This window comes from Artibeus jamaicensis, unplaced genomic scaffold, assembly GCF_021234435.1.
Source record: "Artibeus jamaicensis isolate MK-2021 breed Jamaican fruit bat unplaced genomic scaffold, CSHL_Jam_final scaffold_916, whole genome shotgun sequence".
Taxonomy (NCBI): domain Eukaryota; kingdom Metazoa; phylum Chordata; class Mammalia; order Chiroptera; family Phyllostomidae; genus Artibeus; species Artibeus jamaicensis.
The window spans coordinates 1,035,013-1,060,154 of NW_026522059.1; the positions used below are offsets into that span (position 1 = coordinate 1,035,013).

Consider the following 25,142-nt stretch of genomic DNA (forward strand, 5'->3'; position numbering starts at 1 on the left):
TCACGGCCCGAGTAAAGCCCTTCAACGGGGAGAAGCGGGAAGGGCAGTAGAGGCGGGACTGCTATCCCGGCTCCATGAGCTGGGAGGCCCTGGGCAGCTGGCTGAGCTCTCAGAGCCTCGGCTGCCTCATCTGGAAAGTGCCCGCCACTTAGGGTTGCCAGGAACGTCCAGGGACTCGTGCGCTGAGCTTTGCAGAATGACACGTGTTCCTGGAAAGGCAATGACATTTGACTCTGACTCCATTGCTGCCGTCGCACATTGCTGGCGGGCCACACAGCTGGGCCTCGGGCAGTGCAGGGGCTTTGGAGAGGCGGGAGGAGAAATTCCCACTTAGTGTGTGCCTGTGGGGGGGGCAGCGACTTGGGGGCTTTCCACATGCCATCCTGTGGCATCCTCACCGGCGAAACAGGGCTCATTGTCATTCAAAATGCCCTGTGACGAGCTGAGGCTGGAGGCAGCGAGGGCTGGCCCACGTGGGGAGCCAGGGCCCCAGCCTGTGCCCATGCGACCAGAGCCTGGACCCTCCTCCCCCCTCCCTGGGACTTCCCAAGTCCCCTCCACAGTGTACCTGACCAGGGCAGGGTAGGTGGGCAGCGCTGTGGGGCTGCAGCCCCCTCACTGTGGCTCAAGTGGAGCGTGGAGGCTCCTGCTCACCCTTGAACTCACCCAGGGACTGAACACGGTGCCCTTGGGGCGTCTCAGTGCCAGCAGGCTGTGCAGCCAGGGGGTGGGCCCTCTTCCCTCACTGCCTTGGTGTGGCCTCGGTGCCTTGTTTTCACCAGAGGACATGGGGGTGGGGGGGGAGAGTGCAGCAACCCCACCTCCCAGCCTGGCTTCCAGGACGCTTCTTTATGTGGAGGGTGTCACCTGGCCCAAAACGGTGTGGGACAGATAGGCCCTTCCTTCCATCTAGGAGACCCCAGCGGGCTCCCAGCTGTTCAGGGCCTCCTCCACGCACGAGGTCAGGGTGGCCCCTGCCCTGAGGGTCAGTGTGAAGAGGCAGCAGGCACTTCAGACAGAGGGCTTTATTAAAGGGGACACACAGCTGCACTTGGCTGAGGTGACCCCGTCTCCTTCTTCCAGAGGATTCTCTGTGGTCACCCTGATGCTGGCCAGTGGGGCTCACCACCCTTCCTGCTTCCAGGTGGCTATCAGGTATGACAGTCAGCTTCTTGGTGGCCCTTCTTCTAGGAAACAGTATTGAGGACCTGCCTCTCCAGGTCCTTGGCTGGGAGACTCAGCCACAAGGACTGGCAGCAGCAGGAGGAGCCGCAGGGGCTGGGCAGAGCAGGTGGCTGGGCAGAGCAGGTGGGTGGGCAGAGCAGGTGGGTGGGCAGAGCAGGTGGGTGGGCAGAGCAGGTGGGTGGGCAGAGCAGGTGGGTGGGCAGAGCAGGTGGGTGGGCAGAGCAGGTGGGCGGGCAGAGCAGGTGGCTGGGCAGAGCAGGTGGGCGGGCAGAGCAGGTGGCTGGGCAGAGCAGGTGGGTGGGCAGAGCAGGTGGGTGGGCAGAGCAGGGGCTGGGCAGAGCAGGTGGGTGGGCAGAGCTGCAGACCAGAGGGTCTACTCTGGGCAGGAGCATCACAGACAAGAAGCCCGGAGTTTGAAAGACAAAGAGCAGGACAGGGGACCCACACAGTCAGCTCTCGCATGGGGGGGGTGGGATTTGGGTGTGGAGGGCTTATGAGACTGGACAGGGAGGCAAGGGACAAGGTCGGAGGCCCTCTGGGTGGACACATGAGAAGCCTGGAGCCAGTGCTGGGGTGCTGGGGTGCTGGGGTGCTGGGGTGCTGGGGTAGGCGTCAAGGCCCTCTGAAGGTGCTCCTTGTAGGAGAAGGTGTTGGTGGGATTGGAACATAACCAGGACCTGCAGCCAAGACTTATCCCCAGCTCTGCCCCACCTGGCAAAGCCTGACCTCAGAGGCCCGGGCTGTTACATTTGTGTGAGGTGCTGGCTGGACCGTGGTGAGGCTCAGAAAGCAGGGCCCAGGAGAGAAAGAGAGATGGCCCGGGGTGAGGCAGAGGGGGGCTGGAGGCATGGCCGGGCTGGTGCTGTGGTCATGCGACTAGCTGATAGCCCGGAAGGTAAGGAGCGGAATGGTGGAAGGCATCAGTACAAATCGGTAGACCATCTTTACGTCCTCTTGCGTTAGCGTGTCCACCTGGAAGTGTTTCAGCACCTAGGACAGAAGCGCAGGTCCTCCGGGGTTACAGGTCAGCCCCACCCAAGGCTCTGCTTTTCTGGGGGCCCAGACGCCCCGCCTCCAGACGCCCCGCCCCACACGCAGCCCCGCCCCCAAACCTCCACCCTCGGCTGCCGAAGGTGCAGGACCCTCACGTGGTGCAGCAGGAGAAGCGATTCGGTCTCGGCCACGCGCCTTCCCAGGCATTGTCGTGCGCCAAAGCCAAAGGCCAAGTGGGGGAGCCTGGTGCTGGATCCCTTTTTGAGCCAGCGCTGGGGGTCATAGACCTCGGGCCTCGGGAACACGGAGGGATTCCGACCGAGGCTGTAGAGCTGCACGAGGACCAGTGTCTGCGGGGCGGGGAAAGGGGTGGGGGGCAGGGTGAGCTGGCGCAGGCCGGGCGGGCTTGCTGCAAAGGCTGTGGGGCCTCGCTCACCCCAGCGGGGATGTGGTAGTTCTGCAGGACCAGGTCCGAGCTCACTTGCCGCTCCACAGTGATACCCACGGGGTACAACCTGTGCACAGGGGCAGCCAACAGGGTCCTCAGCTGGGACAGGCCCCTCGCTTGCTTCCTCCAGGGCGCTGCAGGGCAGCTCCCCACCCTCCGTCACTGGGAAGCTGCATCCACGTGTCCCCAGAGCCCAGCCTGAGCCCCTCAGCCTGAGCAGCCTCAAGGCGAAGGAGGACAGGCTGGAGGCTGGTGCCCAGGACGCGGAGGTAGGATCCCAGGGGACGAAGCGCCCCTGCCTCTTTAGGGAAGAGGTGGTGCAGGGGGTGCCTCCTTGGGCAAAGCTGCCTGTAGCCCCAGGATCTGCGGCCCAACCTGGCCAGCGCTGCCCTGCAGGCTGTGGCCCAGAGTGGCTGGGGCAGCTCTGGGAGCCACACCTACCTCAGGGTCTCCTTGAGGGCGGCCCGCAGCAGGGGCAGCTCTGCAGGTGCCCTCTGGGGGTTTTCTGAGATCCTGGCCTCTGCCAGCAGGCTCTCCTGACGCAGGGCCTCCTGCACCTCAGGGTTCCGCGCCAGTTCAAAGAGGGTCATCAGCAAGGGGTAGGCTGTCTGCGGGGGCCGTGGGCACAGCCTCAGGCCTGGGCCCCAGCCCCGCACTGCAGCCCCCAGGGCCACTTCCCGTCAGGGTGACGGGCGTGCCCAGCACAGGGCAGAGCCCGGGGAGCTGAGACCTTCAGGCCCTGGGCTCCAGGACAGGCTCACCTTTGCCTCTGCTTGGGGTGGGGTCTGGAGCCTGACCCACCTGCTCCCTTGGAATCACGTTCCCTGGGCATCTGCAGCCGGCCAGACCCCACCCAGTCCCCCCCCCGCCCACTCCCCCCGCCCGCCCCGGGTCATTTCTGTGCAGGGAGAGGCAAGCCCAGCCTGGGGTCTGGGAAACTGAGTGGCTCCTAAATCCCATCCCCATGGCAATGTCCCCCCTGTGTCTCCTGATGTGGGCAGTGACCTGTCTGCTGCAGCCTTTGCTTCAGCAGAGGGGCCCCAGGGCTCACGAGGCACCTTGGGGAGCAGGAGTCAGCCCCTGCTGCCCCCTCACTGCCGCCCCTTGCTGTCTGCCCTGCACCCCTGCACTGCCTCTTCCTGCCTGTCTGGCTTCCTGTGGTTCTTCCACACTCAACTGGAAGTCCCTGTCCCCAGGACGCCTGCCTAGAGCTGTCCCTGGAGGCACATGCCCTCCCCTGGGCTCTCTCGCCTCACGACAGTGTCTCGGCACCAATCTGTGCCGCCCCAGGTGCCAGGCCCAGAGCGGCCCTGAGCTGCTGGCAGGTGGGGGCTGGGCCCAGAGGCAGGGACCTCTGGCTGCGTTCCACACCCCGGAGCCTGGCATCTGCTCCGGCCTCCACATGGTGGGGCCCTGTGCTGCCCTTCCCGTCGCCAGCCTGTCACCTCCACAGGATCCCTGAGGAAAGCCTAATGTAATCTGTCACCAGGCAGGGTGCCCTATGCCCAGGTGTCGGCCATCCCCATTTTGCCAGGACCCCGTCGGTCTGAACGGGGCCTGTGCCCTGCGTCGTCCCCAGGCCTCACCCCTCCGCAGGCTGCCTGGGGCTCCGTTCCCACCGGGCCGCAAGCCTCCCCCGAGAGGCCACCCTCAGGTGCCCTCCCCTCAGAGCCCGCCTCAGGGACTGAGAGGCCCCAGACTAGACATCTTGGTGGCACACACGGGGACCCTGGGCCCGGGAGGGTGCCGCCTGGGGTCGTGCGGGGTCATGTTCTACGGGCAGGGCTGGCTGCCGGCCTGACCGTGTCCACGCTCCCAGCAGTGAGGTCGATGGAGCTGGCCTTGATGGCATCGAGGGTCATGTCTGCGTGCAGGAGCAGCTCTGCCACCACGCCTGTGTAGTGCTGGGGGCGGCCGAGGGCCAGCTCCTGGTAGATCTTCTGGATGCAGTCATTGGCTGTGGGCGCAGAGACGGAGCCCTGGGCCTGGTGCTGGGAGGCTCCGCCCCTGCCGTCCTACACGGCAGCCTGCAGCGCCCGCCCCCTCTCCTGCCCAGCCCCGCCTTGGCGCCCACTTGCTAGGGGACGGAGAAGAAGCCTCAGCACCCCTGGGCCCTCACCATACTGGAAGATGTAGTCCCAGGCCTCGAAGTGCTGCTTCCACACCGGGGCACTTGTCCAGCGGGACAGGCTCCTGGGCATGAACATGAGCTGCATGGTGGACTTGAGCATGGCCTGCAGGGCGCGGATGAAGTTCAGGCTGGCTGGGCTCGGGCTCTGGCTGAGCAGGCCCAGCCGCTCTCCAAAAAGGACCAAGTTGCTGGCTGTGGGAAAGACGGGGCTGCTGAGCATGTGGCAGCCCGGGGCCACATGGCAGCCGCCTCCTGCCAGCCCTCCTGCCCCTGGTCCCAGGCCCAGCGAGGTCCCTCCAGACCCCACACCTTCTAGGGTGTAGTAAAAGATGCTGGGCTGGATGTCCATGGTCAGAGTGCCCCGGGCGTTCTGCAGCACCCTCGCCATCAGGGCCTTAGAGAAGTCCCTCGCCACCCTATCCACCATGGGGGTGTATTTCTGGACAGCTTGCGGTGACATCACATCTGGGTTAAGCCGCTGTCGGTCCAAGCGCCAGGCAGGGCCGTTTCTATAGAGCAGAGAGCAAGCTTCAGGGCACCCTAGTCAGCAGCAGGACCCCATCCCTGTACCCCACCTTCTTGATCCCCAAGGGGAGCTGTCCGCTGGTCCAAGGGCACCAGCTGCCTGTGTGCCCACCCCCGCTGCTGCGCGCCTCTCGCAGGGAGGCCTTCGCGAGCTGTTTCTGGGGGCTTGACTCTGCAGCAGGGTGAGGCCACGCTTCCGCCCAAGAGTGCCGTGCAGTTCACTCAGCTTGCTCGTGCCGACGGCTGGCCCTGTGCCTGGCCCTTGGTGGGTGTGGGGCCTTTTCTCTGAGAGGTGGCTGGCCCTTCTGCTAAGCTGCGCCCACTCCACTTACGCCACGTCCCAGAGGGAGTGAGGGCGGATTTGGCTTCTCAGCCGTAGTCAAGCATAAACACCTTTCCTAAGGCCAGCTGCCCACAGGGGTTGAGACCAATCACACAGGCACTCAAACACCCGCCTACAGGACGTGGGTCAGCACATGCACCTAGAAGGGTGCCCAAGACACACGGAAGGCTGCACACGTATGTTCAACAACACAGAACACACAGCAGAAGCACACGAACACAGACATACAAAACGCTCCAACCAGGCAAGCACGTGCATGTGCACACAGTGAGCAGAAACCCACACGCAGGCAAGCACGTGCTGCACACACATGTGTGTGCATGAGCACATATGCTGGTACCCCCCATGGGCAAACAGACCTGTTCACACGCACATAACCATGTCCACAGGCATGCACTCACACAGGCAGATGCACGCAGACACAGGTGTGGCCGCCCCCGTGCACTGTCCCCACAGACACCACACACACATGGAGCGCAGGCACCAGTGGCTGCCCTCTCGGGAGCCCCGGGATCCGGCCCCGCGAGGCGCAGCCGGCCTCCTTCAGGCCTGCGGGGCTGTGACTCCCTGGCCGGACGGGGAGCTCCCCCTCACGCCCAGGACGGGCCGTGCCCTGCCCCCTGGTACTGCCCTGTGGTCACGCTCTCTCCACTCACCCAGGGGCCCAGGGCAGGCCTGCTTCGGGTCTTCCCCATCCCGCCTCCTCTGCTCCCAGGCTGTCCATCCCCCCCTCACCGAGACTCGCCCTCACAGCAAGAACACGCCGTGTTTGTGCCCACGAAGCTGCCGGTGGGCCACCCAGGGCTCCAGGACCATGCGATGGGGTTGACGGCCCTCCGCCTGCTTCAGCCTGTCCACGTCCTCGGGCAGCGTCACGCACACCATGTGCCTGCCTCCCACGTCATACCTGCGGGATGGAGCCTGCCGTGGCCGTGCCCTTCCCAGGCCCCGCTCAGCCGACACGTCCGCACTGTCTCCTCTTGACCTTGCCGTCCCCTGCCCTGGCTCTGAGCAGGCAGGCCCTCCCGAGGTCTAACCCGAGCCTTGCCGCTGTGCTGCTGGTGCACCTCCCGCCAGAGGTGTGCACGGAGTGCTCCGGAACCTCGCGACGAGCCGAGCAGGGGTGCCGGTCTTCTGGGCCGCGGACACTCCCCTGTGCAGCCCACCCACCTGCCTGAGGGTGCAGGGCACAGGTACCCGGCAGGGGCTGGGCGGCCAGCGGGGCAGAGGGTCAGGGCGTGCTGGGGAGGAGGGCAGGGAGGCCTCACCTGAAAATGGGCCCCAGCTGCTGGAAGGCCTCCTGCATCTGCAGGTGCAGGTCCTCGCAGCCGGCCCGCCAGACCCGCAGAAGCCGCAGCCACTCGCTGCCAGGACACCGGGGGATGGCTTCAAAGGGCAGCACCGCTTTGGGGGCCGGAGGGGCACTGGCGGCCAGTGCGTGTGCCTGGCGCAGGCACAGCCGGGGCCCCGCCATCCAGGCCCCTGCCCTGGCTCGGAACGCCATGCAGGCTCCCCCCAGGCCCTCAGCCCGGTCCTTTTATCAGCAGGACGCGTGGCTGGCCAACTGAAGACGTCATGGGAGAAAGTGTCCCTGGACTAGTCCCCGGTGCCCGGGGAAGGGGTCAGGGCTGCAGGGGTCAGGGCTGGAGGCGTCCGGCCGGAAGAAGAGGAGAGGGAGGGATGGGTGCCTTGTCCCAGAATCTCACAGGCCTGCCGTGGGCTGGGTGGGTGTCCAGGGCAGGTGCCGAGTCGGGGCTGGGGGCTGCACTGGGCCGGGAGGGACTTGAGGCCTCTCCACGCCCCACCCCTAGAGAAGGGAGCAGGATGGATGAGCCCCTTATCTTATCAGGGGCTGAGAGGGGGGCCTTGGCTATTTTCGTCTCCTTGTCCGGGTCCTGGAGCAGGAGGCAGTGGGGCGGGTTGCACACTCCTCCGATCCTCCGAGCACGAGCTTTGCCGGCGCTCCCCGGGCCTTGTGAGGCCGCAGGGCGTGGAGACAGAAGCCTGGGGGCTGTTAGGGAAATCCGAAGGCGGAATTGGGGGTGGCACTGAGGGGCCCGCAGCCTGCCTGTCTGTCTGGTCAGGCAGCAAACTCTCGGGAGATGAGGGTCACTCCTCAGGCTGAAAGGTGAGAGACGCAGCTGTCCTGTGCTCAGCGCCCTCACCCCCTCGCTGGTCCTGCCGAGGGCTCTTGGGGTGCGGACTCAGAGCCGGGTGCAGGGGCAGGAGGGGGTCTGGCTGTGGCCGCAGGCTCCCCGCTCTCCTCGGACTCTCCCCAGTGGGAGCACAGTGGCGTCGATCCCGGGAGCGCGGGCCTGCTCCGGGGTCCGGTGCTGTCCTGCCGGCTCCTGGCAGCACCCCATGCGGTGGCTCTGGCCGCCCTCCTTTCCCTTTTCACACAAGGAAACTGAGGTCCGGGGGTTTTGTGACCTCCCAAGGTCGCCGGGCAGGTGGCAGGGACTGGAGCTGTGCCTGCCAGGCCTGACCCTGCTGCGGGGATGGGGTCCGGGGGGCCTGTGCTCAGGCTCCGGGGCAGGGCGGGCTGCCACCTGGGGGGAGTCTCGTTTTTGACCTCACTCCATTGCGGGCCCTCAAGCCTTCCTTGGGGACTGCTCGGTGGGGGCGATGAGTCAGACCCCGCCAAGGCCACCTCAGACAGTCAGGGTGGACGACGAGTCTCAGCCTCTGTGGTGTCACAGCTGTCCTTGGGCAGGGACGCAGGCTGCAGCGCTGCCTGACCTTGCACGCAGGTGCCCCGGCCCAGGCCTCCCCTGCTGCCCACCTGCCTTCCCCCTTCCTGGCCTCTGGGTCTGTTCTCAGGCCTCTGGGGGGTGTAGACACGTGCCAGCTGCGTCCCTGAACAGTGAGCCTGGAGGAAGCCAGGCCAGAGCCAGTTTCTCCTGCCCAGAGGAGCCATGACACGGAGGTGCCAACCCGTAAGTCCAGGGCCCGGCTTTAAAAGCAAGGGCCAGGTCCTAGAAGCGCCTCCTCGCCTCACTGCCTCACTGGCAAACACAGATGGGGCTCAGGGCCCCTGCCCTGGGTCATCGCTGTGCCGGCCACCTGCCCCAGACCTGCGGGGGCCTCCTGGGCAGGAGCTCCCGAGTCACGTGCGGCCGGGACGTCCTCCAATTCAGAGCTGCGAGCCAGGGCCCAGCCCATCCTCCAACCTCTGAGTGCATAGAGAGGGGGCCCAGGAGGGACCCCCAGCCCTGGGGAGGGCAGGCCACTGCGGTGCGGACGGCGGTGCCAGGATGAGAGCGTTTGCTGTGCCCTGCCCGCTGTTGGAGGATCACCCAGCCGGGTCTGCGGCCTCAGCGCCTTGAACACGCCCGACCTCGTCCCACCTGGGAAGCGAGGCAGGGCCGGGCGGTCAGTGCTCGGACGGATGGGAGGACACGCCCAGCTGCGCTGCGGGCGTCTGGAAGCAGGACCGCTCTGACGAGTGGCCTGAACTGAGAGAAGAACGAGCCCCCGCACAGAGCCGTCGCCTCCCTCACTGAGCCGAGCTGACGAGGTGGGCGGGTGCGCACACGGGTGCGGCGGAGTCCCTGCGGTCCCACAGTCCCCATCAGCTCTGGTTTCGGTTGGCTCTGTTCTGATAAGATTTGGAGTGTAACACATTTGGGTGTCTGTTGTTCTCTATTATCCTTTGTTAGATAGTAAAACTGACGTTTATTCGGATGTCTCTGGACCTCTTTAAATACTTCCCCGATGGTTTGAATAATCTGGAGTTAAATGACCCTTTGAGGGTTCTTGCAGCTTTTTGTTTTGAGTTCTTGGAGTGATAGCGTTTTTGACCAGGGCTAGTAACTTCGGGGATCGAGTTGGTTAAACTGTAGAAGTCCTGAGACTGGTGTCTACCAGTGTTGGGACAAGTGCATGATGCTTTGTGGCCCTTTTTTTTAAGTGAGTGAGAGAGACAGACAGACAGACAGACAGACAGACAAGGAGAGAGAGAGAGAGACACCAGTGTGTGGGGAACATCAGTTGCCCCCCACAGGCAGCCCGACCGGGGCTCGAACCAGCTACCTTCTGGTGTAGGGGACAATGTTCCGACTAACAGCCCCCCAGCCAGGGCGCTTGATTTATACTTTTTAAGAATGTTAAGTCATTGCCCTGGCTGGTGTGGCTCAGTGGATTGAGCGCCGACCTGTGAACCCAGGTGTCACCAGTTTGATTCCCAGTCAGGGCACATGCCTGGGTTGTGGACTGGGTACCAAATGGGGGGGCGCATAATTAATAAAATATATTTAAAAAAAAGAAAAATAAACCAAGTTAAAAAAAAAAAGACACTGCAGGGGAGGATGGCAGAAAAGGGTCCCAAGACCCTGCCCTTTTACCTGCTTCCCACACCCCTGCAGGCAGCCCCCCCTGGACTCTTCCTGCCCAGCCGGGCCACCTGGCTGGCTTGGGGCCACTCCCCCCGCTCGGATGTCAGTTCTGGGGACTGATCCCATCACTGCGTGAAACACCCCAGTTCCCGGGAGAGCTGTCCGCCCCTCCCACCTGTGCAGGGACCTGGGACAGTCACCAGGCACGGGCTCTGCTTCCGGCACCCCAGCCAGAGAGCTGCTCCCACCGTCCGAGGAACTCGGGGCGCCCCCTGCAGCTGATGCCCCCCCCCCCGTGGCCGATGTGCTCTGGACTGAGATGCTCCGCCTCCGACATGGATGCTCAGGTCGGGGTGCACGTGGGAGCCGATGTCAAAGAGGAAAAAGCACAGCAAACAGGAGAAGTGGAAAGAAGTCTCTGGGCACGCAGCACCCAGACCAAAAGGGTCTTTATTTCTCTCTTGAAATAAGCCGCCAACGGGGACCTGAGAGCCCGAGTCTCTGATTCATGAGACATCAAAGGGCAGTGAGCTGCCCTGGGGACAGGTGGGGACACGACGGGAGCCCCGCCACCCAGGACAGGGCCCCGCTGAGCAGGATGGAGGCCAAGCCCAGGAGGAGCGCCGAGCCACGCAGGCACACTGCCCCTTCTATCATCTCCTCTAGAGGCTCATCGGGCAAGATGTCCCTCTCCACGTTGGTCGGCCCTCCGTCGTTGCAGGTCATTGCACCGCAGCAGAGAACCCAGTAGAAACTATTTGTCTTCTTACTGGACTTCGGCGCTGGTGGCGGCTGGTGGGCCGCATACACGAACGAGCAGTTGTCGGTGCAGTTTTTGTAAACGAGGAGCTCTCGGGGATTCACACCTGAAATGGGGGTGTGGGGACATGGAAGTCACTGCTCTCTCACTGTCTGCTTGCAGACATCAGAGCACGTTCCCACCCACCAGCACGGGCCACTGCTGTGTGCCTGCACCTGCCAGCCCCCCGTGTCCCTATGCTGCCAGACTCCTCCCACTATAGGGTGCATGCAGGGTGGAGCCCGTGGGGCAGTGGCCGAGACATGTGAAGGACTGGTCTGTAGCGCTCTGACACAGACTGGCACGTGGAGGGACAAAGAACTCACAGACACTGGGGACCGTGTGCTTGCACGTGGGCCCGAGTGGGCCCAGACCAGGCTACCTGCCCTGGTAATGAGACGCTGGCCTCTGGCTGTGCAGTTCCCCAGGCTGGGTCCCTGGGGGAGGGGCGCCTTTCTCAGAGCACAGGCGCTTCCCAGCAAGAGCACCTAGGAGGGTGGGGCTGGGCCCTGGCATCACATGTGGCCTAGCAGTGTGGGGGGCACGGTGTCAGGAGAGCCTGCTGTGTCCACTTCTTGGCCCTCCTTAGCTAGAAGCCCCATCGGAGGCCACACTCAAGGGGTCAGGAGGAACTGCCCGGCCACACTGGGACATCTGCACAGAGGCCAGGGGCCACCCGGAAGGAAGGTGGACAGATTCGGCCACACTTCCAGCCCTGGGACACTGCAGAGCTGGGTCCGATGCCAGCACACTTCCCAGAGACCAGGCTTACACTGCTCTCTCCCGGGTGGGTCCCGGAGCCTGGCAACACGCTCTCCCTGTGGGGACAGAGCAGGCCAAGGCCAGGGGTGACATGCGGAGAAAAAGCAGTCTCTCTCTGGCCCCTGCCCATACCAGTGCTCGGGGAGGTGACTGGGCACTGACCGGAACACAGACGAGCAGGCACTTACGGATGGAGACTGTCAGGCAGCGCCTCGTCTCGTAGGGACAGGTCCTGAGTGTCGAGCATTGGAAGGTGTTTATGACTGCGCAGTCGTAGCACTTCAGGTTGTAGGTCCCTGAGAAGAGTGAGAGTGTGGCTGAGCTCTGAGCACATAGGCACTGCCCACCCAGCCACCAGACCAGCCACCAGACCTGCCACCAGTGCTCCCCCAGACCCCCCTCGGCCAACCCCACCTTCCCCGGCCTCTGAGGGCAACCCGAGGCCCACAGGCAACAGCCCTCAGTGAGCTCTGAGTCTGGGCAGGACTAGCCTGTGCCAAGGCCAAGCACACCTGGAGCTGTTCCCGCGGCTGCAGGGCTGGGGGCCCTGGGCTCCGCGGCTTCTGCCAGTCAGTCCAGGGTGCCCTCCAGCACCTGCCTGGACTCAGCCACTCCCCCCTGCATGCAGCTGGAGTCGCCTGGCAGGCCTCCAGGTGCCTTGGGGGAGAGGGGGACGCCTCCCCGACGCTCCCCGACCTAAGGACACTCTGTACATCCCCCACGTGCCCACCAAGTACTCCCGCCAGGGGGCCCCCAGCCGCCAGGATGATGGCAATTCCACTCCAGCCCTTCCCACGACAGGAACTTAGTAACTCGGCGAGTCCTCACCCTCCAGACAGGGACGGGACAGGGACAACACTTACACTTCCGCACAGACAACTCCATGTCCCCAGCGCTGACAGATGCTTCATTGTCCGCCAGCGTCAGCACCGTGGCCAGCAGCACCGCCGCGAGCAGCAGCATCTTAGCAGGAGCCTGAGCCTGTAGATCAGGGGACCCGAGTGCAGGTCAGCGAGAGCAGGGTTCCTCCGCGGTGAGGACACCCGGGGTGGGCCAGGGCCCGGCCCGGGGAGCGGGGAGGGGCCGGAGGCGGGGCCGGACCCCTCCAAGGTCGCTGGGCCACCGCCCAAGTCCCGCACAACCGACCCAAGGCTGCGGCCCTAGCCCGTGGGCCGCGCGCCCCACGATGCGCCCACACCTTCGGGAATCTTCCACCCCCCCCCCCCCCCCCCCAAGCTCCCGACCACCTGGAACCTTCCCTCCACCCAGCACCGCCCACCCGCCTGCCGAGGCCCCGACCTCTGGAACGTTCCACGTCACCCGAGGCCTCAGACAGAAGCCCGGAGAAGCTTCCAAGGCACCAACGACCCCAAAGCCGCGCGAAGCATGCTGGGAGCAGCTGCGGGACCCCGCCCCCGGGGGACCCCAATCCCATAAGTCCCCGCGCGCGTTGCCCACGGCCGGGCTCCCGCACCGCCAGCCGCGAAGGTTCCGAAGGTTCCAGAAGGTTCCAGAAGGTGTGGGCGCGTCGCAGAGCAGACAGCCCCGCGGGCTCGGACTGCAGCCTCGGGTTGCTTGTGCGGGACCTGGGCGGCCATCCTGGGGTGGGACCCGGCGGCCCAGCGCGCTTGCAGGGGTCCCGGCCTGGCCGACGCTGCAGCGGAGCAGGCCCGGCCCCGCCTCCGCCCCCTCCAGGGTCCCGCCGCTCAGTGAAACCCCGCCGCACAACGCCCCGCACGAGGTGTGGCACCCCTGCCCCCATCCCGGGCCTTCCCCGCACCGCCTCCAGGGGGCTCAGGGCTCCCAGACTTGTCCCCGTGCCTTGGAGATTCCGGGTGCCTGCACCGTAAGCCACCCGCGCAGGCCAGGCCTGGCCTACTCAGAGCAGCCCCGGGACGCCGCTGTGTGTTGTCTTTGGGTCCGTAAGCACCCAGCCCGGAGCAGTCCGCGGGCCTTGTGTGACTGTGCAGAGCGGTCTGCTACCCCCTTAAACGCCACCCCCGCCTGTTTTACCCATACCGCCGCCGCAGCCGCAGCCCGCCCACCAGGTTCGCAGCCCGGCGCGCTGGGCGCCCTCTAGTCTTTCGGAGAAGGGGGCCCCAGCCTCCTGTTCCCATGCGCTGGGCTCTGAGTTTGGGTCCTCAGGGTAGGGTGGGGCCTGGCTGGAATACACGGAGCACGTTTTTAATCTCGGGTTTTATTTAACTTGTTCTAGCGGCTAAATTGGAAGGTCACCCACGGCCCAGAGGCCGCCCTCGGGGAAGTATTTCCCGCCCACTCACCCTCCTGTTCCCCAGTTTGCCTCCTTGTCCGGTTCCTCTCAGAATCCGCCGCACTTCCTCCTGCAGACAGTGGCCGCTCTGCCTGGGGTGACTCGTGCCCGTTATGGCCCGTGCGAACATTCCTTTCCTCACCTAAGCTCACCAAAGTCTGTTTCCTTCAGGAAGTTCCGTGGCTTGGTAGTTAAGTAAGCTCTATAGCTTAGTTAGGTCTGATACATTTCACAGTGAGTTTTACACATGACAGGAGGTAAGTGGAGAGTGGAGTGTTTGTTTCTGCCTTTTAAGCTTGTTTTTGGGGTATCTCGTGTAGTCTGCATGTGGTCGTTCATCTGCTACAGAGGCCACCCCCTTTTCCTAACTGCCCAGTGACCACCGTGGGGATGGGCGAGAGTTCGGTTGCAGCTCAGCAGGCCCTTTGACGACCGGGCTGTCCACTGCGGGGAAACGGCCCTGCAGTGCCCTGCCCGTGTGAGGACGTCGGGGACGGTTGCAGCTTTACTCGGGGAGTGAGGACAATGCAAACCACTCAGTGTTCTCTAAAGGCGGCTCTGGGAGTGCCGCCCGCTGGGAAGCAGCAGCAGCCACAGCAGGACGGTCTCCAGGGGACGGAAGCAGAGCAGAGAAAGCGGGAGCAGAGCAGGCCTGGCCCCGCCCCTTTCCGGCCCTGGTGGGAGAGCTAGATGCACCTGCAGACGGGCTCCTGAGAGGAGGACCAGGAGAAGAGCAGGGCTCGGGCGGGGCACAGGGCTGGGGATTTGGTGTCCTGCACCAGGGACCTAGAATACACTCAGCACTGGAACCTGGCGACATGCCGGCTGCGGGGGCAGCGCCTGCCTGGTGGGGTGGAATGTCAGAATGAGGGACATTCCAGAGGGGGCCTAGGGACCACCCCAGGAGGGGGCAGTGCTGGGGAGCCCATGGGCCACCTAGGCAGGGAGCTGGCTGCAGGGGATCTGGGCCATCCTGTGCACTTGCGCAGGGTGCCCTGTGGGGATGCCCTGGGAGGCAGGTGCAGGGGGAGCAAAGGTGCAGGGGGAGGTGTGGGCTGTGGGGTGAAAGGGCCCGAACCTTCCCGAGATGCTGAGAGAGCAGGACCTTGGGGCGGGGGGTGGGGAGCCCAGTGCAGCCTTCGGGGAGGGGGGCGCGGTGGGGGGTGGCAGGGACCCCTGCTGAGAAGGTGTGCTTGGGAAGGTGTGGGCGAATGCACAGAGTGGGGGTCCTTGGGGATGGAGGGACTTTGGTAGTGGGGACAAGCCCGTCACCACCAACAGGGCACACCTGGCTCGGGCCCAAGAGTGAGGAGCAGGCAAGGGTCCCAGCACCAGTGGCTGTGGGCTTTGCCTGTGACGAACACAAGGTTCCAGAGGCGACCAAGCGGTCCTGTCCCTCACGTCCAGGGCCAGGCAGTGCTGGAGATGTCGGTCTTCCTTGCTCTTCTCCTGGTCTCGGGCCTGCCTTGGGTGGAGATGAACGTCACAGTGATTGGGAGACAGAGTGAGTCCTGCCCTAACACGGAGCCAACAAGGCGATGATGCCGGAGCTGGGACACAGGGCCTGGGGGACCGGAGTGGGAGAAGGTCCTGTGGGCCAGGACCGTGGGCGGGACGGGCACGTGGGAGCAGACGCTAACACACCCAGTTCTCTGTTCCTGGAGCCACAGCACGTGAGGCACCCACAGGAGCCGGTGCTGTGCAGTGTGTCCCTGGGGCGTGTCTGGGTGCGGGTGTGTGGGAGAGCACCCCACGAGAGACCGAGAACTCGGGTGGGCAGGCTGGGGGGCGTGGGAAGAGGGGACCCGCTGAAGGAGGGAGGGTGTGTGTGGCGGCTGTCCCTGTGGCCGTCTGCAGAATGGTCACGTCCCACTTTCCTTTTTGCCCCTTTGTTCAGAGGCCCTGAACTGTCACGTCTGTGAGAGAGAAAATGACTTCGGATGTGTAAACCCCAGAGACTGCCCCGCAAACACTGAATTCTGTTCCACTGCGGCCGTGAGTAAGTGTCTCGAGCGCCCCTGGGTGGCAGAGGCTGGTCCACGGAGCACCCTCGGGAGGGAGGGTCTGCCTGGCGTGGCTCAGTGGGCGGGTGAGTGGCGTGAGAGGGGCCTTTCCTTCGAGTCTGGAGGAGCAAGTCCTGAGAAGCCAGGAGAGGGGAGCCAGCTCGTGCAGGACAGGGACGTCTTAGGGGCACAGGTCACGGGTCGTTCGGGATGGTGTACAGGAGGAAGAAAAGAGGAGACGTTCCGCTCACTACCTCTCAGTGGCGAGTCTTGGTCGCATCGCCACCCCACTGAGAACAGCTTCTACAGGACACGGACTCGGGTGGGGCCAGGGGTGCAGTGTGTTCTGGCAGGCCCAGCTTTGGCCCCTGTAGCGCCCGCCCAGGCCTCGCCCAGGTTGCAGAACTCGGGTTCAGTTCTTGGGCTGCTCGGGGCAGGATGGGGGAGTCTCCATGTCCCTGGAAACGTGTGGGGCTACATCAGGGCTAAGTGCCCCCAGAGCCTCACGTGGAGTTTATAACGTGGAGTTTAACGTGTGGAGGTGACCTGCGCAGCGCCACGGCCCAGCTGACGTCACGGGCAGCCCGGAGGCCAGCGCCAAGCAGGGCCCACAGCAGGCTCTCGGCCCCAGCGCCCACATACACGCCCTGCATAGCGGCAGGGTGGCTGGGAGTCCCTGGCTCCCATGTGTCTGCCCGTGGTCACAGAGGCCGGACGGACCCTGTGTTTGAGAAGCTCAGGTCTGCCTATCCATTCCCAGACAGAGCCCCCCGACCAGGCTCCCCGTGCACACGGCCAGGCCAGGCCTGGGGTGTCTGGTGCCACCCTGCACATGCGCCTGGGCCCCCAGAGGCAGCTGAGACCCAAACGCCTGTGTCTGTTCCCGCCTGGTGGTGGCTCCAGCCTTCCCTCAGGTGCTCTCGAGCATGTGGCTTCCAGGTGGGGGAGGAGGGCACCGGAAGGGCCAGGCTGGAGCAGAGACAGGCAGCAGCGGCGCTGGTGTCCCTGCTTTCACTTGACGCTCCTCCTGTCTCTGTGTGTGTGTTCATTTCCTGTCAGGGTTGTTTCCGCGCTTCTTCTATGTGTCAAAGCAGTGCTCCAAGTACTGCCCTGTGTTTGCATCGTCCTCGGCCGCAGCCGACAAGTCCTTCGTCCTGGAGAAGCCCACGCCCTTCATCTACGTGCGCTGCTGTCAGGGTCACCTGTGCAACTCCGAGTCTCTGAACGCCACGGAGTACGTGGAGTTCAGGGAGGCCGGACGGGCCTGGGAGGGGCGCAGCGGCCGTGCTGGGCTGGCCCTGTCCCTGGCGCTCAGCTCTGTGTCCCCGGGCCTCGGGCTGTCCTGAGCTGCACGTGGGCCAGGGCCTCTGGCACTGAGCACGTGAGGCCGCCTGGCCCAGGCTGGGGGAGGCTGTGCATTAAACTTGTTTTCCCTTGACTGACGTGTGGTCTCACTCCCGAGGGCCCTGGAATGGGAGGCAGGACAGACCCGGGGCTGTGGCTGCAGTTGGTGTCCAGAGCCAGTCCACCCCTCCCGACAGCAAGGCTGTGCCTCGATCAGCGTCTCTCTGAAACCCAGCCTTGTGGCTGCTTCTGGCTGGCAGCCACGCTCTCCTCTTCCCCTTCCAGGGCTGCAGTAAAGGGGATGGCAGTGGGGAGGTGGGGGGGTGGAGGAGGGTCTGGGGCTGAGCTCTGTGAACCTGCGTCCCAGGCAGCACTCAGCCCAGGGGCTGCCACCCTTGGGCTGGAGCCGGCAGCGGGTGGCTCGGCCTTTCTGCCCTTGTGAAGCTGGGAGGCCTCGTGTCCCCTGGGACTGAAGGGGCCCTGAGGAGGGGTGTCCTGTGAGGGGGTCTCCGAGGGAGAGGATGGATGTGGTGGCCACACTGAAAACCGCAGCCAGCGCAGCAGCTGGGTGAAGAAGCAGCTCCAGCTGGTTGTGGAGAACTGCTGGTGGGCAGGAATCTGAGCCTGGTGAACTGGGAGCGCACCGGAAATAGCTCGTGGCCACTCCTGTGCTTTCTGGCGCCCCTAGCGGCGGGACCGGGCGTGGCGCGCGGGGCTGGGCCACTCGGGTGTGGAGTGCCGCTGAGGTCCGCGGCTGAGGTCCGAGGCCGAGGTCGGAGGCCGGCGGGCGTGGCGGCGCGGCCTGCCACACTAGACGCAGGGTGGAGGAGCTTCCAGAACAGGCATGGAAGTGGCGGTGCTTCCAGAGCCCAAATGGGCCGTCCGCTCCTGGGAACGCCCTTGCAGCTTCAGACTCCGACTCGGCAGGGCGGTGCCGGCCAGTGTGAAACCCCCTGCTGGAGACTGTTGCTCAGAGGTCTCCGTGTGTCCCCCGTTGTCCCTGTGAAGTTCCCCCAGTTTGCAGCAAGTTTGTCCCGGCCTATGATTCTCTGTTGTTCCCAAAGAAACCCATTTTGCTGGTGAAATGGCTGTTTACTTTGTTTTGTTAGGACAGCACAGGAAAATGCTGGCACACATGACCGAGACCTTTTCAGAGGGCGAAGCGAAACCCTGACGAGCTGGCTGCTTCCGGGCACGCCTGCATCTGGGAACGTAGACGCCCAGGGGGGCAGTTTGTGTGCCGTTCCCGAAACGAGGCAGACTTCCTCCGACCACCCACAGGGCCGCAGCCACAGGGCCGCAGGGCAGGTGTGTGCGGGGCCGCAGTGGCCTGACAGAGGGTGAACACGCACAGCGTGCTGAGCTCTGCTGCTCCGCCCCGCGCCGGTCAGACCTGCCCCGCCTCCGCCTTGCAGGTGGGGGAACCAGAGCTCCACTGGGCGCAGACGTCCAACTTGCCACAAGGGTAGTTGTCCCCCTGTTCTGTGGGACACTTTGTAGACAAGAAATGGAAGACACCGCCCCATAGGGTCAGGGGCCTTCCCGTACTGGGAGGGTTCTGGCAGGTTCTGTGGGAAGCGTGTGCAGTGTCCGGCCAGACAGAGTGGCACACAGCAACCGGGACTGGAATGAAAAGTCCTGGGCAGGTCATTGCGGGCCGGCCCTGCCCCCACCCAGTTCTGGTCCTCTGGTCACCCCGTCAGGGCCACGTGCACACGTGGAGCTTAAGAGACATGTTTCTTTTTTTAAGCAAAAGGACCAGTTCCTGTGGAATATTCAGATAACCCCAGTAATGGCACGGGCCTGTGTGGACCTGCGCGGTGGGAAGCAGCCGATGTGTCCACGATCCATGCCCTGCTTTGCAGACTTTGCTCAGGATCACGGGTCACCGGGGTGGGGAAGCAGCCACTCGTCACACATCCCACATGGCTGTTGAGGGCTGGAAAGGTGGCTAGTGCACCAGAGGAACTGCATTTTAGATGTTATTTAATTTCACTGTACTTTAAATGGTGACCCTGGGCTCCAGCTGATGTTGGAACACAACTCTAAGGGACCCAAAATGCCCGCGTCTTGCCGTTCCTTGCATTTTTAACATTTAACCAGGAAAAGAGTACACCCTTGACCTCCTGCTAGTCCGAACCAGCTGTTGCCTGGCCAGCGTTCCCTGTTGTCTGTGCTCAGGGCCTGGGCGGCCTCAGTGTGCCTGCTCTTCTCAGCTCACGGGCGCCACCTGTGGGTGGAAGGGTTCCGGTCCGCGCCCCAGTCTCCTTGCAGGGGTGACTGAGCTGCTGGGGCCCCAAGGACGCCCTCCCGGAGGATCCGCCTGCCCGACGGGCAGCCGCAGGGCGGCCCCCAGCCCTCCCTCGCCTCCTGCCTCGCTTTCCCACCTGCCTCTCTCTCTGTCACCTCTTTTCCTCCCTTGGCCCACCTCGCCTCTCACTCTCTGCTCCTCCTCCTGCTCTGCCCACTGTGGGGGGGAGGGGGTGACCGTAGGATCGTGCTTGCAGAAGCCAGTTCAGTTTTTAGGAAGTTGGGGGAGCTTTTGTTAAGGGCACTCAGGAAAGTTCAGTTACATCAACTTACACGTAAATTTACATGAAAAGAATGGTCGCATTCAACAACAACACCTTGGTGGTTTCACCGTAGTTTGCTGTTCTCCTGAAGTCCTCTGCGTCCTGTCTGCACGGCGAGCACGCTGCCAAGTGGCGGCTGGCTGCCTCTTCCCCGCACTGTGCGCCTCGTCACCGTGGTCGCATGGGGGGCGGTTCACACCACAGGAGCAGGGGCGACCCCGACAAACGCCCAGTGTCAGGGTTTGACTCCCTGCCTTGCGGGTTGTTTGGGCCTGGGGAGGTGGTGCAGGAGCAACTAACCCCACAGCGCAGCGTGTTCCTGCCACGCACCGCACTCTGAGGGGTGGTTCTCCAGAATCTGAAAACATCCCCAAACTGCACAAAGAATTCACACGCGTCACTGATGGAGGAGTCCCCACACTCATCACCTCCGCTGCCCCCTCTCCACGGAATCATGAACACAAACAGAAACCTCAGGTAGTTCATGTCAGAATGAGCGCCTTGCCGGGGACACAGGGCGGGTGGTGCTGGCAGCGGAGAGGGCCACGGCAAACAGCATCGCGCGATCTCTTATTGTGGGCAACTGTGTGCTGCGCCCCCTTCACCTGGGCAGCGTCTGCGGCGAGCTCACGCACCTGTGCAGATGTGTGGTTTCTCCAGTGAGCTGCCCCTCAGTCAGCTGCCAGCACCCCTCTGAGTGGCGGGGGCCCCTCCCAGCCCCCTGCGTCTAACCGATGTCCCTCTCCTCCTCCTCCCTCTCACCCCCCCTCCATAGTACTCCTTTGTGCTTCCACTGGCTGGTCCCTCCTGACCCTCCAGTCTACAGTCCTTCAGCTAAGGGCACAGCAGGTGGCCGTCTCCACGACAGACGGTGCACCCTCCTCAGTGGGCACTGTGCCTGTGGAGACACACCAACCCCCAGAACCTTCTGGGCTCCTGAGGTCTGGGCTGCTGCCACCCAGACTTTGCACCTAAGAGACTAGGATGCTGTTTGACTGTCAGGGCCAGCCTGGAGGAACCGTCCCCCCCCCATGCTGTGGACCCGGGCCCTGCGGCGCCCAGTCCAGGCTCCCCTCCCACCGCAGCTTCCAGAGACAGCGTGCCCTTGGTGGGAACCTGTCGGGTTCAGCTTCCACTCCCATCAGCCGGGGGTGGGCCACATGCAGACAGACGTCTCGGCGTCTGCAGCTGCCCCGAGGCGCGCGTCACTCCCGGGATCCAGGGTGCTCCCACTGCTGTGTGCCGGGCATCGGGGAGGCAGACTTTGAGTCCCCAGAAGCAGACCTGAGATGAGGTTGGAGAGCAAACACAGGTGGGGCAGGGGGGTCTCGGGGGGGGCAGGAAGGCGAGGCATCGTCTGGCCGCCAGCTGCAGGCACGGGCTCCACGCTGCGGGCACCCGGAGGCCGTGGGGGACCCTCACCACAGACCCGCCCCTCCCCAGGCAAGCTGCTACTGCTGGGGTCCCGGGGCCGAGGGGCACTCATACCTGGGCTCTGGGTCTGCCCCGCGGGGGTGGGGGAGGGGGCCAACTAGTGCGGTGCTGCCCTGGGTGCCCGGCACAAGCATGGGGGGCGGGGTCAAGGCATAAGTGAGCCCCAACAGCATCCGCTGGCATCATCACACTGCATCCGCAGAAGAGCCTTCCCAGGTCGGCCGCCAGGGGCTCCCAGGTAGAGAGGAACAGAGTGAAGAGGGAAGGAAGCTGGCCCAAGGCCTTCCTGGTGGAGGCGGTGGGGGGGGGCTGCTGCAGCCGGTATGGGAGCCAAGTGCTCCTGTCCCTGAGCCCAGAGGGTTTCCTAAACAGGCCTCACTGTGGGAGGGGCTTGCAGATTCCCCCTGGCACAGGCCTTTGCGCCTGTCCCCCCAGGGCCCCTTCCTGTGACAGCAGCCATGGGCCTTCCCCACCCCAGCCAAGGCTGGCCAGTGTGGGTGAGCTGTGCCCAGCGTGTGGGAGGTTCAATAAACGCTGCGCAATGAACGGATGAGCGACTTCAGTGAGTGGGGACCTCCCTGCAACCAGTGAGACCGTCCCTCCCTTACCTGTCTCCCGCTCGCAGGGTCCAGGTGGCAGAGGCGCCAGCCCCAGCACGCCCACTGGCCAGCGGTCAGTGTGGGGAGAAACGACTCAGGGGAGAGGCAGGAGACAGTGGTCCTGCCTAGCGACCCCACGACAGAGGCCTAGAGGTGGGACTGAGCCTGCTGCATTCAGGAGTGTGCACCATGTGTGTAAACACGTGTGTGAGTGTTTACACAGACGGGCTGGAACTGCGGGAGCATGTGGGTGGGGCAGGAGAAGCGTCCCGGGCAGAGGGGTGGGGCCTGAAGAGGGGAGGGCGGCTCCCCAGCGCCAGGGGCTCTGGGCGCACTCGCTGTGGGCGCACTCGCTGGGCGCCAGGCAGGCTCCCGGTGCACAGGGTGGGAGCCAGAGCCCTCAGCCTCTGCCCTGGGCAGGGAGGAGAAGGAGACAGACTCGCTCTGGGGTCACGGGGCCATTCTGAGACCCCCCCAGCTGCCCCTTTGAGGAGTTGCCCAGCCCGAGGCTGGATCATCAGTGCCCTGGGCTCCCCACGGCTGGGAGGAGCCATGAGGGGCACATCCCTCCACACTGGGCTCACGTGCGCCCCACACTGGGTACCCAGCTTCCAGCAGCCACTCTGCCCCCACACTCCTGCTTTGCCAGCAGGCGACACTAGAGGAAGCTGGATGCCTGAGGACGAAAGCCAGGCCTGCAACGCGCCAGCCATTGGTACTTCCTGAAACCGGACAGAGAGATGAAATTCCGCGGGCAGGATCTGCCTGGGGTGTCCCACCATTTCCGTGACATGTGGCTGGAACAGAATTCGGGGGACCGCGGTCAGAGAGGGAGCTGCCCCTATGCAGCTGTCCCTAGGGAGGGCCTGCCTGCCCACCTGGGCTTGCCCTGGCTGGGGAGCCCCCGTCCACCGGTCCTGGCCCCCTCCAGCGCCCCAGCTCTGGGAGCCGGCTGCCACCCGTGGCTCAGCCCCACGGGTGGGGAGGGCTGTCTGCACTGTCCCAGCTCCCCACTGCGGGATGGTTCATCCAGTTTGCCGCCTCCTTGGTCCTGAAAAATGCCCGCTGCCCACGCTTAGGAACACGGGTGTCCCTGCACCCTGGCTCCTTGCTGCCCAGACCCTGGGAAAATTATCCCCGCCCTCCTCCCCCCCAGTTCCACCCCTGGAAGGAGCAGGGGAGGCTCCAGGGGGAACCGGCCCACTAGCCCGGGCAGGCAGCCCCAGTGTCGCTGTGGACACTCAGAGAGCACAGGCCTGAGAGGCTGGCGCTCTCCCCGCTGCAGGAGCAGGCCGGGCTGGGCCAGAGCAACACAGGACAGCACTCATGGCACAGGCCACTCCCATCCCACCGCCCCAGCCCCGAGCCAGGGCTTCCTTTGCCTCCCCCACTCTGGTCACGCATGGAGCACTGGAACAACTTCCTGTGCTCAAGGCTCAGGCTCAGGCTCTACCTGTGACCGGGGTCAGGGCTGAGTCCTTGGTGGACGTGACCACAGAAGCAGCTTTTTTCTGAGCCCCTGCCTGACAGCAAGGGGCCCGTGTACAATTTCTGGGTCCCCCGCCCCTGCTAGTGGCGGCAGAGCAGGAGGGAGGAGAGGCTGAGGCCGGGCGGACTGGGGAAGGGCCCCGGGCTCCTACCTGGGGTCCAGGTCTCTCACTGGAGATGGGACTCAGCTCCCTGGGGCAGCAAGCAGTGCCCCCCCGGGCTTTACGGAGCCCAGCGCCAGCCCGGGGGCGCCATCCAGTGGGGCCTGGGCCTGAACTGAAGAGCGCCCTTCAGGCGAGGGTGCAAAGCCGATGCCGGATTAGCTTGGGGGGGCTGCCCCCTCCCCCAGCCCAGCACTTGGGCTCCTCGCTCTCCCCCTCCTCACGTCTCATGGCAGGGGTCTGGGCCAGCCCACCCTTCCCGGGCACCCGCCCCTCGCAGCAGGGCCAGGAGCTTTCTGGGGCCTGGGCAGTGAGTGGGCTGAGGCGGAGTCTGGGAAGACACTGGGCCTGAGTCCGTCCCTGTCCCAGGGCGCTCTGGGCAGGGCTGGGCTTCGGGACAGGGAAGCCAGGGGCTGCTGGGCAGGGCCCCGCTCACTGTCAGGGCCGCTGGCCACAGGAGGCCCTGGGGCTCGGAGGGGAAGCGGGGTGGGCGGGGCAGACGGCGTGGGAAGGCTGAACGGAGTCCAGGCTGCGGACGGGGGGCAGTGGCTGAAATACGAGGCACAGAGAGGGTGGGGCGGCTCAGCAGTGTCCCCCTCAGTGCGGACTGATGCCCAGCAGGTGGCCAGCCCCTGGTCTGCTGCCGCCCCTCACGGAGCCTGCGTGTGTGCTCCTGATGGGGCCGCCCACCAGTTTCCTTCGGGGGTGGGGCAAATAGGGACCTACACAGCATTTGCCTAAACATACACGTAAGTTCCAGAAGAAGCTAAAAAGCCCATGAAAATAAAATATTGGCAAATATCCCATCAAAACGAACTAGCCAGTCTGGTGTGACCCTCGGTTCCCAGCTCCTTGCGCTTGTGCTAGAGAAACAGCCTGTCCTGAGCCTGACCCACCTGCACTACAAGGTCCCCACACGCATGCGGGTGGCCCAGCCCCACCTCCCACCCCTGTCCAACCACCTTTGCCACCCTGGAGCCTGTGGATGGGCACCCGGCAGCTCAGCCCCGCTTTTGCAGACGGGTGGGGAAGAGGCTCCAGGCAGGCACAGGCCGGGGCGGGGGCTCCCAGAGTGTTCTGGACGAAGATGGCTCTGTGGGAGAGGGTAGGTGGGAGGTGTGTCCAGGGTTCAAGGGTCCACTGGAGGCCCAGGGGGCGGGGAGGCCAGCGGAGCTGAGTTATGCGGAGAGGGTGCCCTGGGCTCGCAGATCTCTGGAGCCTAGTCCGGAACGTTGGCTGTAGTCACTGGCAGGAGCCCCGCAGCCCCCAGAGGAGGTCCCAGGCCCTGGGGGGATGGAGTAGAGACACCAGGAGGTGTGAGCTGTTACCCCTCAGGTTCTGGAACCCGAGCCACACCCCAAAACAGCCACGGGGGCAGCCCGCTGTGAGCATGCCCTTTCTTGTGCCCCTCAGGGCACCCTTGTCACCCGAGGTGCCCAGAGCCTGGCCCAGAGGCCGGATGGCAGGGACCGAGTACCACTGGGATGCCAGGGGCCCTCAGGCTCTGTCCTGCCGCAACCCCCGCCCTGCTCCGCTGGCCCCTCAGACCAGCAGCCCCAGTGGCCCCGAGAGTTTGCTGGAATGGACTCTCGGGTCTCTCTCAGGCCTTCGGGTCACAGATGGCGTCAGTCACTGGGGTCCCAGGCAACCTGTGAGCTCAGCGAAGGTCGAGTCCTGGGCCCAGAGGCAGCTTTCCGCCCATGGTGCCTCAGTTTCCTCGTTAAGTGGATTCGGGACCTTCCTGCCCC

General features: G+C 64.6%; 3 protein-coding genes across 4 annotated transcripts; 1 reads left to right on the forward strand and 2 right to left on the reverse strand.

Moving 5' to 3' along the window:
- Nucleotides 1-1,490: 1,490 nt before the first annotated feature.
- On the reverse strand, nucleotides 1,491-7,205 carry LOC119064760 (cytochrome P450 11B1, mitochondrial-like). Its single transcript, XM_037166626.2, has 9 exons — nucleotides 6,894-7,205; nucleotides 6,377-6,532; nucleotides 5,067-5,266; nucleotides 4,746-4,949; nucleotides 4,429-4,583; nucleotides 3,068-3,234; nucleotides 2,615-2,693; nucleotides 2,334-2,528; nucleotides 1,491-2,175 (listed from the first exon to the last, which is right to left on the reverse strand). The coding sequence occupies exons 1-9, from the start codon at nucleotides 7,127-7,129 to the stop codon at nucleotides 2,062-2,064; spliced, it is 1,506 nt and encodes a 501-aa protein (XP_037022521.1). The 5' UTR covers nucleotides 7,130-7,205; the 3' UTR covers nucleotides 1,491-2,061.
- Nucleotides 7,206-10,413: 3,208 nt separating this feature from the next.
- On the reverse strand, nucleotides 10,414-13,720 carry GML (glycosylphosphatidylinositol anchored molecule like). 2 transcript variants are annotated; one of them, XM_053660886.1, is made up of 4 exons: nucleotides 13,566-13,720; nucleotides 12,384-12,501; nucleotides 11,709-11,816; nucleotides 10,414-10,825 (listed from the first exon to the last, which is right to left on the reverse strand). In XM_053660886.1, the coding sequence occupies exons 1-4, from the start codon at nucleotides 13,635-13,637 to the stop codon at nucleotides 10,476-10,478; spliced, it is 648 nt and encodes a 215-aa protein (XP_053516861.1). In that variant the 5' UTR covers nucleotides 13,638-13,720; the 3' UTR covers nucleotides 10,414-10,475. The 2 variants fall into 2 exon arrangements, with proteins under 2 accessions (XP_053516861.1, XP_037022536.2); XM_037166641.2 differs by lacking the exon at nucleotides 13,566-13,720 and adding an exon at nucleotides 12,995-13,533.
- Nucleotides 12,981-17,206, forward strand: LY6K (lymphocyte antigen 6 family member K). Its single transcript, XM_053660893.1, has 4 exons — nucleotides 12,981-13,037; nucleotides 15,200-15,296; nucleotides 15,690-15,791; nucleotides 16,855-17,206. Exons 2-4 carry the CDS (start codon nucleotides 15,218-15,220, stop codon nucleotides 17,139-17,141), a joined length of 468 nt encoding a protein of 155 aa, XP_053516868.1. The 5' UTR covers nucleotides 12,981-13,037; nucleotides 15,200-15,217; the 3' UTR covers nucleotides 17,142-17,206.
- The last annotated feature ends 7,936 nt before the right edge of the window (nucleotides 17,207-25,142 follow it).